At 46.5% G+C, this 14527-nt stretch overlaps 1 protein-coding gene and 1 long non-coding RNA gene across 6 annotated transcripts in view; one reads left to right on the top strand and one right to left on the bottom strand.

Annotated features, from left to right (window-relative positions):
- Positions 1 to 219: 219 nt before the first annotated feature.
- Positions 220 to 14527, bottom strand: part of P4HA1 (prolyl 4-hydroxylase subunit alpha 1) — a 29466-nt gene continuing 15158 nt past the window's right edge. For 2 of the 5 annotated variants that reach the window (XM_066554310.1, XM_066554311.1), the window contains exons 9-15: positions 11759 to 11829; positions 6819 to 6918; positions 5842 to 5895; positions 4605 to 4670; positions 4105 to 4173; positions 3345 to 3441; positions 220 to 2840 (exon numbers count right to left, since the gene is read on the bottom strand). In XM_066554310.1, the coding sequence (XP_066410407.1) occupies positions 2770 to 2840; positions 3345 to 3441; positions 4105 to 4173; positions 4605 to 4670; positions 5842 to 5895; positions 6819 to 6918; positions 11759 to 11829 (528 nt within the window). In that variant the 3' untranslated portion in view covers positions 220 to 2769. The other 3 variants (XM_066554312.1, XM_066554314.1, XM_066554313.1) reach the window with 3 other exon arrangements.
- LOC136559258 (uncharacterized) lies at positions 4945 to 13208 on the top strand. Its single transcript, XR_010783992.1, has 2 exons — positions 4945 to 8270; positions 12639 to 13208. It is a non-coding gene; the product is annotated as an uncharacterized lncRNA (long non-coding RNA).

Genomic DNA, 14527 nt, shown 5'->3' with positions numbered 1-14527 from the left:
GTGCCCTCCCCTCTTGCAGCCCTTTAGTGCTGTGTGCTCCCAGTGGAGACACAAAGTTTAGGGTTGAACAGAAATTTAGGGTAGGAGCAGCTCCTGCACCTGCCCAGTGAGATGGTGAAGGGAAACAGAGGAGCTTGGTTTCCACAAATGGTGATAAAATTCTGGTGATAAACCTCTGTGTGATCAGATTTATAGCAGCCACATAGGAGGACAGTTGGATGTGGAGGATTTCTCACTGCTAATGGCAGTGGCTTTTATTTTAAGCCTGTTCACTTTTTTTTTTTTTACATTAAAAATTTTATTACAAAAAAATGTAACAGTAAGGCAGTTGTCAGTCACTGTGAGCCCAGACAGTTTTCAATCATGTTTAATACAAAACTAGATTCACACAGGAGCCACACTGGGGATCCAAAAGCCCTCTGAGAAATGATGGGATAAGGCAGAAGCAGCAGCACCAGTGTAATCCCTTACACAGTCAATGTTGGAGGCATGGACACCACTGCAGTGGAGGGAGAGGAAACAGAGATTGTCTGCAGTTTAAAAATCTAAGCCAACCCTGTTGTCATAATCTGGAACATTCCTGATGTGTCCCAGCAGACTGGAGATTTAATTTTGAGAGATCTTTTTTTTCCTTTAACCAAGTAAAATTTTTCTACTGTCGAAAGTAGAAAATTCTTTCCTGAAGAATTATCTGTGAATGGTTCACTGCTTTAAAAAGTCGTGCAGCAGAACATTTGTACTCCCCAAGCAGTGCCTGGGACTGATGCTGTTTAACACTGGAGTACTCACTGGTATTGAGGTGAGGAACTGCTGAACAAAATTCTCCAACTCTGGTTTTTCTCATGCTTTGGTGACTGTTGAACAAAGATGGGACAGCAAGAGCAAATCAGGTGCTTTCCACACCAGTTCCTGATGGCAATACAAGGGATTTTGTTTTGTGCTCCTTTACTAGGTAGGACTGGCTTTCCTACAAGCATTTCTGGATGCCCCAAAGGCAGAATTCCCAACAGTTCCCACTGTTCATTGTCCCCTTTCACCTGCAGGGATGTGGTGGGAGGTACCTGCAGCCATGGTTACCTTTTTGGAGCTTAATAAACTAAGAGATGGGAAAGAGAAAAGAGAGAACCATGGATAGGAAGAGAGACAGATAAAACAGTGAGAAAACTCAGGTAGGCACAAATCTTATGGGTTTGGGGTTTTTTAAATTATTACAATTTAGTGCTCAAAGATCAGCTCTGCTAATGCAGTTCTGGGTGAATTTCAGATCAGCTCCTGCTCTTGGTGAATGAGCAGTGCAGATGTGAGGTGGGACTGTGCAGACTTTGTGTTCTCACTTTATGGGTGGACCTTGTTTCCAGCTGCCAAAGCCAGGCAAAGTTCAGGAAGGTGCAGGGCTAAGGAGGGGCAGATCTGTGGGTCCCACTGCTACCAGGCTCAGTAGAAATTGAACAATTATTTTCCAGCAAAGACCTTCTGAAAGTATGCAGTTCCTCCAACTATAGTACCTTAAACTGCATTCCCAGTAATCCAGAGGTATTTCTAGCACATTTAACAATAGGTTTTGTACATTTTGGCTCAACTGTCAAGATTTTATTGAGGCAGAAAATTCAATTAACCAAAATTGGAATTTTACCCTTGGTAAAGACTTCAGGCTGACCCCTAAATCAGTAAAATCATCATCATCCAGAAAATTGGACTGTTCAGGTAGAGGCAGGTGCAGCTTCCTTTGATTTTTGTCCTCATGCTAGTGAGATATTTGGATATTTTGCTAAAAATCCTCCTGTGGAAGGGAAAGGGTTGAGGAAAGTGAGCCTGCATCTAAAAAAGGTTCAGGACTATAAATAGGTTGAGGGTTTCTCCTGAAACCTCGAGAGCTGGGAGGAGGATGAGGGCAGGGAGCATTCTGTGAGGACTCTGTGTTACCTCAGCACCTGAAGTCTCAGAACCAGTTTGAAATTCCAGTGTCCTAAGGCACGACAATTTTGATTAATGAAGGTGGGAACATCCCCATCCCCACTGCCCGAGGAGCAGAGGGAAGAGCTGGCTGCCAGGACAGAACAAAAGCAGCATTTGTTCTTGAGGACAAACATTGCAGAAGAGGAGGGGAGATGGGCTGTGGGTGTTCCCAGGCTGCTCTGACACTGGGGAAGCATCCTGACTCTGCCTGTGGAACTGCTGTCATGTGGTCAAGATTCAGAGCCAAATTCTCCACACAGGCTGAGAAGGAAGACAAGTTTAAAAAGTGGGGCTTTTGTGGAAGTGGAAAACCAGGCTAAAACATGCTAATAGCCTGTTTTCCAGCAAAGAAAGCCTGCAGTGGTCAGGCACTCTAGGAAAGCAAAGAGTCAAGTGTGTGGGAATTGAGGAATAGGAAAGGGTTTCATTCAGCATTCCTTGGAGGGAGCCCCCCAGGCAATGATCCTGCCCTAAGCCTGGCAGGTGTGAGGAGGACTCCAGCCAACCCCTGGCTGCCCACACTGCTCAGAGGGATGATGGTGACAGGAACACCACACACAACACCACTGTAAGTTGTGGCCCTCATCTGTATTTATCTGTATTTTGTCCTTTTTTTTGTTTGTTTCAGTAACACTTGTCAGCCTCGGTATTTTCTGTCGATAAACCTTGGGGGGGATTTGGAGGGAACCAAAAGCACGTTTGTCCTGTCCACAGCTGAGCTGGGTGAACCTGTAGTGGAGTGTTTGTTAGTCAGTTGTAAACTGGCAGGAGGGTGCAGCTGCACACCCTGAGTGCTCGGGAGCCCGGGCTGCCTCATTCCAGCTCCGATAACGTGCACGGCCGGCGGAACTCCTGCCCCCGCTCGTGGAGCCACTTATTGGAGACTGCAAAGACACAAAGGGACTGCATCACTGCACAGCTCAGCTCCTCTGCTGCTCGACTAAACGTGCTCTAGGCCAGCTTCTGCTTAAGCACAGCGTTATTTTAATTCTCTAAAGGGTTTTCATCACACAATCGTTTGAGTTGAAAGGGGCTTTAAAAGACTTTCTCATTCCAACCCCACTGCCATGCATGAATCTGTGAAGTTAGTCTAACTAAAAAAACCAGCCAACCAAAAACCCTTCCAGTATAGCTGCAAAGCTACAAAAACTCTTAAAGTAGACATGGCTACAAAAACTCTTAAAGTAGAGATAGTATTCATTTCCTTTCTACACATAATGAAATATGCTACTATATAAAATATATTTAACACGTAGAGAGATATGAGGTAGAAAAAGTAAATTAAATATATTTCTTTACAAAGAATGTAATTTCTGAAGTCCAAAGGAAAAATAAAGCCAAGCCACCCCCCAGCAGAGCCCAGACTGAGGTCAGAGGCAGGTACTCACCCCATTTATTCCCCACTAGCACCGGGCAGGCCGCGTGCCGCGTGCTGTAATCGCCTTCTCCGCTCGGGAAGAGATTGTACCAGAACACAGCTGTACCCTGGGAATGGCAGGGGGGACACTCAGTGTGTGTGATACAGAGCACAGGGCTGTCAGAGACTGTACCAGAGCACAGCTGTACCCTGGGAATGGCAGGGACACTCAGCCCTGTGCTCTGTACCATACACACTAAGGCAAAGGTAGGTGCATTTCTGTTTCAGAGCCTCCTTTTAAACTGAAGGCTCTTTTCCATATTCTTATTCTTAGAAAAAAGTCTCCTTTAACTTATTGTATGTCTGTATAATTGGCCCTTAATTTTTTTTTTAAATCCTAAGCCATTTTCATTCAACTCCTGACCAGTTTAAGAAAGCCAAGATTATTTACTAAAGCTGAGCAGCAGGCCAGCAAAGGCAAACCTTGCATGAGGGGAAAAACTGACACGAGAATTTCCTACAGATGCCTCAAGACTAAGTCAACTCACAGATTTGAGTATTTTCAAGATGTGTTTTGAAGTATTTAAGTGTTTTGCGTTTGCATCCTCACATGGAATAGCAGGGCCCTTGGAATCACCAGCACAGCTCCAGTTTCTGCACTTATGGAAAATCACAGCACTGTTCTGACAGCACAGAGGTGCTTGCAGTTATTTTATAGGTTCATTTTCACACTCTGTTGTGTGTGGGTAGTGGGGAGGAGTGCATTTATCTGCTGGATGAAACCTGCTCACCTTTCTCGGCCAAACGCTGGCTCCCACTTCAGGGAAGACCGTGGCTCCCCCTGCTGACACATCACTCATCTGAACAGGTGGGGAAGGACAGGTGAGTTCAGGCTGAGAAAATCTCACTTTTTAGTGAAAGTGAAGTTCAATTTTGACATAAATCCCTTAAGAAGGCCAAACCCTCTCTGTTCCCAGTGCAGTCCCAGCCTTGTCCCTCCCACTCGAGTGTTAAGGCAGTGAACATGCTGTAAACACTGATGCAGATACAAAAATAAACAGGCAGGCAAAAAATTTAAGCTAATGCTCAAATTTGGGGGGAAAATCCTCCTTAAGACACATGGAAGAACCACAAAGTCTGGGTAAGAAGACCCCCCCATATGTATTACCCCAAAGTTAGTGACTGCTTCACTTGCAAGTCCCTTCAGTAAAAAAGAATGAAAGAAAAGCAGAATGAAATCATTCCATGGTATAGAATATGCAGTGACAGATGGCAGAAATGTATCACTTACATAAAACAACCAAGTAGCAATTCTGTTGCCTGTTCCCAATTCTTTAAAGGCATCTGGCTCATCTTTCTGTGAACAAAAGCAGGCAGATTCCATCAGCATTTCTTTTTGGTTGCTGAGAGCAGCCAATGACACACAGCTGCTGAGCCAGCAGCACAGAACAGACTCATGCAGAAGAATTAATCCAACCCCTCGATTTGGAAGGAGGGGAGGAATGCAATAGGAGTGAATCTATCAATTTAAATAAACCAGGCACTTTGAAATTCTGTAGGACAAGGAGGGAGGGCATTAAGCCCAGATTTCTAATGGGTAACAACAACTGTGCTGTCTGAGGCTGAGGCTATAAATCCTCCTCACAGCAAACTGAATTATTTAATTACACTCATCCCCCTTGTCCTTGGCAGCAGGCAGGGCAGCTCTCAGTGCCAGGGTCAGCTGGGACACCTCCTTGCCACACTCCACTCTGGATTCCAGCTGGGAAGCAGGGAGGAAGCCTCAGTGACAAGCCAGGCAACTAAGAAGTGTCCAGCACTCCACTTACAAGAATGAACCCCATTTTGATGAGTTTTGATACCAACTTCTCTCACACCTCTGTTTCTAAACCCACCCCCTATGATCACAGTTTGTGTGCACTGAAATTCCAGCAATTGTTACTCCTGGAAACAACCCCAGTGTTTCCAAACAAAACCTGTTAATCACTTGCAATGCCTTGGAGCAGGTGCTTACAGAGCAGAGATCCTGATTCAGAATTGGTGGCTGGGACTGGCAGGGTTAAGGTTAATCTGAAGGGGTTAAACCACACAGAATTATGCCCAGTAAATAACCAACTGAATTTCAGCAGTCTGCAATTTAAGCTGGAATAAAACAGGTGGGGAATTTAAATCCAATTTAAAAATTAAGGACAGTGAGATAAGACTTCTTCCAGTTGTCAGGAGTCTGCTGGCACTCAGCTTACAGGCAGCAACCTCCACAGCTTCAGCTGGTGGTTTAGAGGGCTTTCTCCATGGACATGGATTAGCAAAGTGGAAGAGCCACAAAATTTAATAGACATGGAAGAACAGAGAGTGTGCCCAGCCCAGAGGCCCAGGCTTCACCAGGTCTAGCTCTCCTCCAGCTCTTTACTTGCCCGTGCAAAGTCAAAGTGGGGCTCATACTGTCCTCCCACTCCATAATTTGCCACCTGAAAAAGAGAAACACAGGGCTTGTGAAGAAGAAAGAGTGAAGACAAAGCAGGACTTACCCTTCCAAAATCAAAATGAGGCTCATACTGGCCTCCTACGCCGTAGTTGGCTACCTACAGTGGGAGGAGAAGCACAGGATCTAGTAAATCAGTCTTTAGCCAGGCAAGAGTTTGGCTGTCAGCTACAGCCTTTGCAGAGATAAAGTTTAAACACCAAGCCCCAGGAAATGTCAAGCCTCTGTCAGCAGCAGGAGCACATCCAAGAGTGGCACTGCAGGATGCTCCAGGTAAGAATCTGCTGCTTCCCAGGGCAGAAAAGCATTTTTCTTCTACAGAAAACTTTTCAGCCTGTCTCTAAAACGGTGTCACAGTGCTTTTACATCATCACATTGAAGCCACTTTTTGACCTGAATTTGACTGTGTCAATAAAGAGGGTTCCCTGTCCTTCTTGCCAATTGGTTATAAAAAAAATAACATCAATTTTCCCCCAGATCCTTGGCCATTTTATCACCAGGAACCTTGACAGAGTGGCAAGGAGCAGGTTTCAGAAGTGCTTTGTGGGTGTCCTGCTTTCTAAGTCCTCGTGCTCTGCTCACAGTCAGGGAGGCAGCTGCTCATTTAAAGGCCCCAAGCCAACAAACAAAAGCATTTCTAAATTGCACTTTTACTCAAGTTACACATACAGCCAGGGTTTCCCACATCCCAGGGACACTGGACACTCTGGTGGCCTTCCCTGAATTAAACTTTTAACTGCCTCCAACAGCAGCAAAGTTTGACCCTGTGGCCATGAAACTCAGTTTATTTGACTAAATAAAAGGAAGTAGTTTCTAAAAGGAACTACACATCCAGAGTTTCAGTTATCACTGTTTCCTTCCAGCCCCAAAAGCCATTTCACACCGAACAGCTGCTCTGCAAAGACAACTTCTTCTCCCCCTCTGTAAATAAATGAGTTTTTTTGTGGCCACCTCACGTGAGCAAGCACAAGAGGTGCTGAAATGGTGACTGGCACCCAGCAGCAAGGCCAAGCTGGCACTTACCTGCAGCTCCTCTGCAGTGGAAACATCGAGCCCTGTGAGGTCCTGGATCCTGGTGTTGATGCGGGACACGACCGGGCTCTCGTAGCCCGAGAGCCACGCGCTGGGGGGGGACAGTTAGTGACAGCACAACACTTGCAGGCACTTGGAATGGGACATTGCTTTTGAGGACTTCTCAAGGGTTTGGTGGCATGACCAGAAGTATTTTCAGGGTGTTACAAAGCTCTGAATTTAATGAATGCATTTCCTTGAAAGACCAGTTCCAGCAGGGGTGTAAGGGAGCTCTGTAGCCAAGGGCCTGAATTCCCCCACTGGGCTGAAGGAAGTGTCACAAACAGTGCTTCAAGCTGATTTTTAAACCAGGCACACACAGTTTTGCTCTTACCCCGCTCCCAACAGCTCATTCAGCCCCTGGGGTGATCATTTTGAAGGAAGGTTTGGGACAGGAGCAGGTGAGTTACTGTTTCTGTCTGTGTAGCTGGAACTCAGCTCCCCACATGTCCCACACCTCCAGGCCAGGTCTCTGGGAGCTGCCCTTCCTCATCACTTCCCCCTGCAGTGCTACTAAAAATCATTCTGAAACAACCAAATCATGCATTAAGTGGAACAATTGCTGTCAGCACAGCCTATTATAACTCTGGTATTTAGCACATACTTCAGGTACACAATGATTTTTAAGGAGGGGGAACCCAAACTAACCCCCCCACACCTTTTTTCTTTAATGTGGAAGGTCAACCTCAGTTCCAAAAGCATCTTTCAGAATGTTTGTCTCCTACTGTGCATTAGAGTTTTTCCACAGCTGCTCATCTGATTCATCCCATGCCAGTCACTGCACACTGCACCTTCATTTTACCTGGCAGCCCCCTGCACTAATATGGGTGATAATATTGATGATTTGGGGCTTGTTGTCCTCCTTTTTTTTTTTTTTTGCAGGAAAATGGAGATAGGTATTTCTACCTTTTTTTCTAGCAGCTAACTCAGCTTTTGGGCTCAGCAATGCTTCCTGCTGGACACAAACCCCTGTGCCCAGAGCCCAGCTGGAAACTATCAGCAGCAGCATCCATGTATTTTTACTCAAATCAACCTTCACATCTATCCTAAATTAAGTTTTAAGATTTGCATTTCAAAAAAACCATAAATCCCCAAATACTTTGTCTGGGAGGAACAGTAGCATGAGACATGACACAAGGCACTGACACAGGTTACAGAATCTCTACGAGCGTTTCTTTTAAATGACAAATGAACTATGAGATAAAAGAAATCTGATTTCTCAGGACAGACATGCACAAACACATCCCCAGGCCCATCCACTGCTGAACACTTGTTAGTACAGGAGGTGTTACAACACAATTTCCTTTGGTTTCAGGTGGCAGAAGGATGCTAAGACATGGATATGAAGCATTCAGCAAACAAAAATCCCCAGAAGCAGCCATGCCACACAGCCATGGTGACCAGGTAATGCTCACAAGCAGCCCTAACCTCACATTTAAGGCACAAGAAGAGCCCCAACACACCCAGCAGCTTCACTGTAGGCCCTCTCTGCCTCTGTCCAGTCTGTTAATAAAGGAAAAAAACCCAAGAAACCCAAAGAAAGCAAAACCCAAGCATTCTTGCTCTGTTGGTTATTTAGATGGCAATGAATACTGCAGCCTTTCAGGAAGGAGAGTACTGTATGTATTTTAAAAATCAAATTAACTGCCTCCACATACAAAGAAAGCCTATGAAAGGTGGAGGAACAGGGAATTGAAACCATATTCCAAGTGCCAGCCTGTCTGCTGGGTGCTGAGCAAAACCACAGGGAGGCCTGCAGTGCTGCAGAGGTACAGGGGGATTTAACCCTGGAGGTGCCATGCAAGCTGCAGCCATGGCTTTGCCTGGCCTCAGAATATTCCAGCTGTCTCACATTCCCTCCTCTCTGCTCTCCCAGCTTGCTCCCTTGCTGATAAAGGTCTCTGCCTCATTCAAAACAATTTCTTCACCCAAAGTTGGCTTTTTTTTCCTGCCCTTGTCTATCAAAAAAAGAGAAAGACTCCCCTGGCCAGTGGTGCAGGAGATGCAACATTAACAGCCTTCAACATGCTCAGCAGTTTGTTTTCTTTTAATATTTACATACTTCCAGGTTCACTGCATTCTGTCCTATTTTTTGACCAGCTGTCACCTCTGAGTCCATGATGGACCCCAGCAAAAAAGGGACAATTCCTGGGAAGCCACAGGCAGGGCAGGCCAAGATATCCCTGATTTAGTTACAGAAGGATTTGGTATTTCCTTAAAAAGCACCACACAACCCCCCAGTTCCCTGACCACACAAGTTTGGTGTTTTGCTGACCCACTTGAACTGTTATAAAAAATTTAATGCTTCCATTAGTGTGCTGAATTCACACTGGGGGGGCTTTTAACAACTTTGATATGGATCACAAACAGTCAGGAATAATCATAGTGACTCATGGAATCGAGACATGGCTTGGCTGGGAGGGACCTTAAAGCTCATCCCATTGCACCCCTGCCATGACAGGGACCTTCCCCTGTCCCAGGCTGCTCCAAGCCCTGTCCAGCCTGGCCTTGGGCACTGCCAGGGATGGGGACAGCCACAACATGTCCCATGTTCCTCCTTCTTCTAATTCTGCACGAGGCACCTCAGAGATTTTGAATGGCAGAAGCTTCTACACAGAAATAATTTAAAGTCTAAGCAGTACATTAAGGAAAAACCAGAGAATTCTCTGGAGCTACTGAACACACAAGAGCACATCCCCCCCAGATCTCATCTCCTCAGCTGCACTGGTCAGTCTAGGAGAAGACATTACATCCCAACACTACTTCTGTGTAGGTCACTGGCCACAAAATACTGGGATTTGTGTTTAAAAGCCTTCTAAGCCACACTTGGTGTGCAGAAAAATACCAGCAGAGACACAACAGGGAGTGAGTAAAAGCTCAGCCTGGTATTTCTGAAGTGGAAACTTTTAGCATGACATGCTGCAAGCTCAGGCTGCCTGCTGGGAGGAGAGGGAAGGGGGAAAAGGGAGTTTTTCTCTGTAAAAGCAGTGTGTGAGTGGGTGGGTTTATCCTGGTGCTGCACACACTGGCAAGGTGCCTCCCTCCACAGAGCTGCCACGTCCCACCAAGGGAACAGTAGCTCTCTCAGAGGCAGGAATGCTGTAATTTAGGAGGGCATGTGCTGGGAAGGAATGTTTGGAGGAGGAAAGCAGTCATCTATTAAAAAAACGAAGCGAGCATTTTTTGGTTTTCAGGAGCAATGATTCATCTGGAATCTGAAGCAGCTCGAGCAGCTCCAAGGGAAAGAGGTTTCTGGCAGTGCAGGAGGGCAGCAGGAACAGCACAGGGCCTCCAAATCAGGCTGCTGGGGTGGCTTCTGCCTCCCACTGCAGATTTAGGTGTCAGGTTCCCTTGGGAATCCATACCCATCCTGCAAATCTGCACAGGGAGGAAAGCAAAGGCAGGGAGAAGCAGGAGCTGCACACCCCAAGGCTAAATCCTACCCTCAAAAAATGGCCTTCCCCAACTTCTTGGATGTGTCCCTACAATTTTAATTCCAGTTTCCAGTGAGATATTGAATTTAAAAATTTAGAGCTCAGTAAAATGTGATTTAATTCTGAGAGTTCCTTGGGTGCACTGGAAGGAAGTCCCACATTTTTGAGCACCAAACCTCATTAAGAATTTAAGGGTTCCATTCCCCAGGCCCTATCCTGTTTTTTTTTAATTGGCCTTTAATGTTGGGTGGTGCTTTGTACTATTTTTTCTGACCGTGGCATCTGCACTACCTCAGGGAATAACATTTCCTACTAATGAAAAATCACAACTCAAAATAAAAAGTTCTTTCACTAAGCCTCATCTATTTAAGTAGGGACCAATTATGCATCCCAATTTCCATCAGCAATCTGGTCACCTTCTCCAATTCCCATCATTAGCATAGCAAGTTTGACATGAGGGGATGTTCAAAAGGATGAAGGAGTTTCCTCAGTAAATACTCCAGACCTGTCTGGCACAGAGGACAAACCCCACAAGTGAATAAATTAAACCTGCCAAATATGCAGTGACAAATAACCAAGATAGAAGACATGGACAGACTTGAACATTAAACCAGAAATAAAAATTAAATGCAACACATGTCCAACAGGAAGATGAATGTTCCTAAAGCCCTTCCATGGGGTCAGTTTTAAGGAGCAAACATGTAAGAGCTTCCCAGACAATTTCCAGAGGATTCCCATTACCTGCACGTGCCAATGAGCACACAGACCCATGTGCTGCTAAGGTGTGAGGTATAAAAAAAAAGTTTTCAACTTGCCACTAGAGTGGCCTTAGGTGGCCTTAAGGCTCCAGTGGTTTTCCAGTTCTCCTGAGACTTATCATCATTCCTGAATCAGTCACCTTCCTGTGAGCCCACATTTGGAAGCACTTTTACCTTTCTGAAGCAATTCACAGCTAAATCAAAGCCCTTCAGCTCCAGGCCATTCCAAGTTCAGGGGTCTGTCAAAGCAGCTGGAAGAACCCTGAGTTTCTATTCTACCTTCCACCATTCCACCATGGAAATCCCTTAAAATCATCCCCTAGCTTTACTGGGCAGTGCTGCCAGGAACCCCAGCAGCTCCCAGCTCTGAGCAAGTGTGGGCACTGAGGAGCAGGGGTGAGCCAGGCAGGTGCCCCATTGCACTGGGTGCCAGCAGAGCCCCACACCCGTGTTTAGTGTGTTAGTCACAGCACACAAGCCATGCTCAGCCAGAGAGGGCACTTCCACCTTGGAATGCCACCACTGACAACTAATCCCTACTTCAGCAGCCCCCGTGCTTTGTTAGGTGACAGCTCAACTTGCTTGGGCCCCTCTCTTGGAAAGAAAGGCTGAAGAATAAGGAGAGTGACACAGAATCCTTGTGCTGAAGCAGCACAGCCCCAGGACACACTTCCTCAGACAAGGAATGCCTTCCCCTTACCTCTTAGAGACTCTGTAATGTGCTGTGGTCAGTTTCCCAGTCTCAGGGTCATGAACAGTAGCACGGCTCAGCTACAAAAAGAGAAAGGACAAGGCTTACCCACCTTGCAGGCTGCTTTTGGCCAAGCCCCAGGTGTTTGAAAGGTTCCGATTGGTCCGGATGCGATGCTCGCATATTGGCAATGGTTGGAAGGGCAACACAAGCTGCAGCTGCCATGTCCAAATCACAACAAATTGGTTGGAATAATTTGGTTAGATTGTCCTTTCACTTTTTTCCTCCCTTTATTATTTTTCTCCTTTTTTTTTAAATTTTTTTGTTTGTTTGTTTAAAATCAAGACTTTCTACAAGTAATTTATGATGCTGAGTTTCTCAAACAATTCCTCCTCACCCAGAAGCTTTAACTCCTCCCAGAATTTTGGCTCAGTGCTGATGGCCTGTGCAGCCAATCTTTAATTACCATGGCTAAAACCAAGGGAGGGCAAGCAGGGGCAGGTGGTTTCTTTCAGATCCAGCCAATTTTGGAAAGCACTGGCTAAATTCAGCTCTTGTAGTACTTAATGGACAAGCTGAAAAGAACCAGGAGCCCGGTGGAAGCGAGCCTGTGTTCTGCCAGGTTTGTGTCAGGCAGGAGGTAAAGGAGCTCAGCTGGGAGTGTGGGATTATCCTGGACAAGGAGATGTGTGTCTGTGTGCACAGCAAGGACCTGAAGCATTTCTTACACCCATTGAGGCATTTTGAGATCTGCTTCATTTTCCAAAGAAAGGGAAGACAATTCCTGGTTGTGAGAAGGAGCAAGGGGAAAGGAATGTATAGATTAAAAACAAAACCCAGATTTTACTGAAGGTTTTGTGGCATCTTGTATTTTTCACACTGACTGCAGAGACTCGCTTGAAAAAACAGACTTGAGAAGGCGACCAAAAGGGAAAGAACAAATCAAAACACACCCCCAGAACTTCCAGCTGAAGGAAAAGACTGAGAAACTCAGCAGCACCAGCCTGTTACAGATCTGCAGGGAATCACAAGGTGGACTGCAAGCTGTCTCTCCAGCCCAGCTGGTTTCCTGAGCATGAGCAGGACGTACACACTGAGGTTGGCAGGCCCACACCTGGGGCAGAGCTCTCTTACCTTTTGCTAATTCTGTAATGTGCCGTCTCCAAGGCTCCCGTTATGGGGTTTGAAATGGTGGCTCGCCTCAGCTGTGAAGCGAACCATCAGAAGTTGCATTACAAGCACAATCTGCAGCCCAGCACTCCGAGCACTCAGAAGCCTGGCCAGGGGACAATGCCACCACCCTGGCACCTGCCCTGCCCAGCAGGGCCACAGGGAACCAGGGCAGGCTCCAGCTTTACTAAATGAAAGGTTTCTTGTCTGGTTTTTTAAGGTTTTTTCCACAAGTGCTGTTTCCATGTCTGTAGTAAGAATGGTTGTCTGAATAAAGCAAACTACAGCAGCTTGGATTTCTTTTGTAGTGAAATGCTCTGGGAGCAGCACAGCAGTGTGGCATGGGGACAAGTGGTGCTTTGTTACACTGTCCTGTCCCTGCATGAGGGGTTTCACAGGTAGATTCAATCCAGGCAGCACCATAAGCCACAGGTGAATAAACCATTCCTTTTCAATCCTTCCTGTACCAAAAGCAGCACTGAGCTCCCACAAACTTCTGCTTCACCCATGGTCACATTTACACAAAGTGGGAACTCCTGCCTCAAGGCTTTCCTTTCCCTCTGCTGTGCTCCATTTACTTCATGCCTTCCCATCTGTGTTAATATTCCAACTCAGAACCTCACATGTGCCCTTTAGCTTGGTTCATGTATTGCCAGGCACTCTCCATCACTCATAACTGCAAAGGCTGGGATGCAGAGCCCAAATTTTGCAAAAGGCACAATGTCATGCCAACTCCCAAACAATCAGAAGCATTTCTCCACTGTTGAAATAAACCAACCAAGCCAAGGCCTCTCCATACCTACAAGAAAAGATACTGGGAGCTCCCAGCACACTGCTTCTGCTCTCCTCCCATGCAGACACATGAAAAAACAAGGCACAAACTACAATTCCAGTGAGACTGCAGAGCTGAATAAGGAGGCTTCATCCTGCCAGCAGGGCAGAAGGCTGGGCACACATCAGCACTCTCCTCCCACAGGATGGCAGCAGCAGGAAGGAGGAGATGACCTTTAGGTCTCCAAGAACAAAATCCTTTTGCTGCTGAGCTGTGCAAGGCCTCAGCCACAGGGAATAAGGGAGCAGTAACTGCATACAGATGCTCCTGCCATAAAGGTCTCCAAGTCTTTGCCATGAGCTGAGTGTTTGACAGGAAAACAGCGACCTCAGCAAGCTCAGAGCTTACAGTCACACACTGACAGTTTTCTACTCTGTCAAGTAGTGGTCTGGTCACATTCCACAGTGTGGATGCATCACTCTGCAGCAAAGGAGCTCCAACAGCTCCAGACCAGCAATGGAGGCTCTGATTTTCAGCCCTGCAGCAAAGCTGCCTGCCAGGGCAGCAGGAGGAGATGCCTCACGGGTATGTGGGGGGAAAAGCTTGCACTTCCTGCTTGCAGTTCAGAACATTACCTCAGAGACCTCAGAACAGAATCACTGAGGCTGGAGAAACCTTCATGATAATCAACTCCAGCCTCTGATCCGTGCCCACCTTGCCACATCCAGCCATTCCTTGGGCACCTGCAGGGATGGTGACCCTGCCACCTCCCTGGACAGCCCCTACCAGAGCCTGACAAACTCTTCAGTGAAGAGATTCTTCCCAGTGTCCAACAC

This window comes from Molothrus aeneus, chromosome 8 (assembly GCF_037042795.1).
Source record: "Molothrus aeneus isolate 106 chromosome 8, BPBGC_Maene_1.0, whole genome shotgun sequence".
Classification (NCBI taxonomy): Eukaryota; Metazoa; Chordata; class Aves; order Passeriformes; family Icteridae; genus Molothrus; species Molothrus aeneus.
Note: the sequence above shows the minus strand (reverse complement) of the source record. Positions and strands in the feature narration are given on the sequence as shown.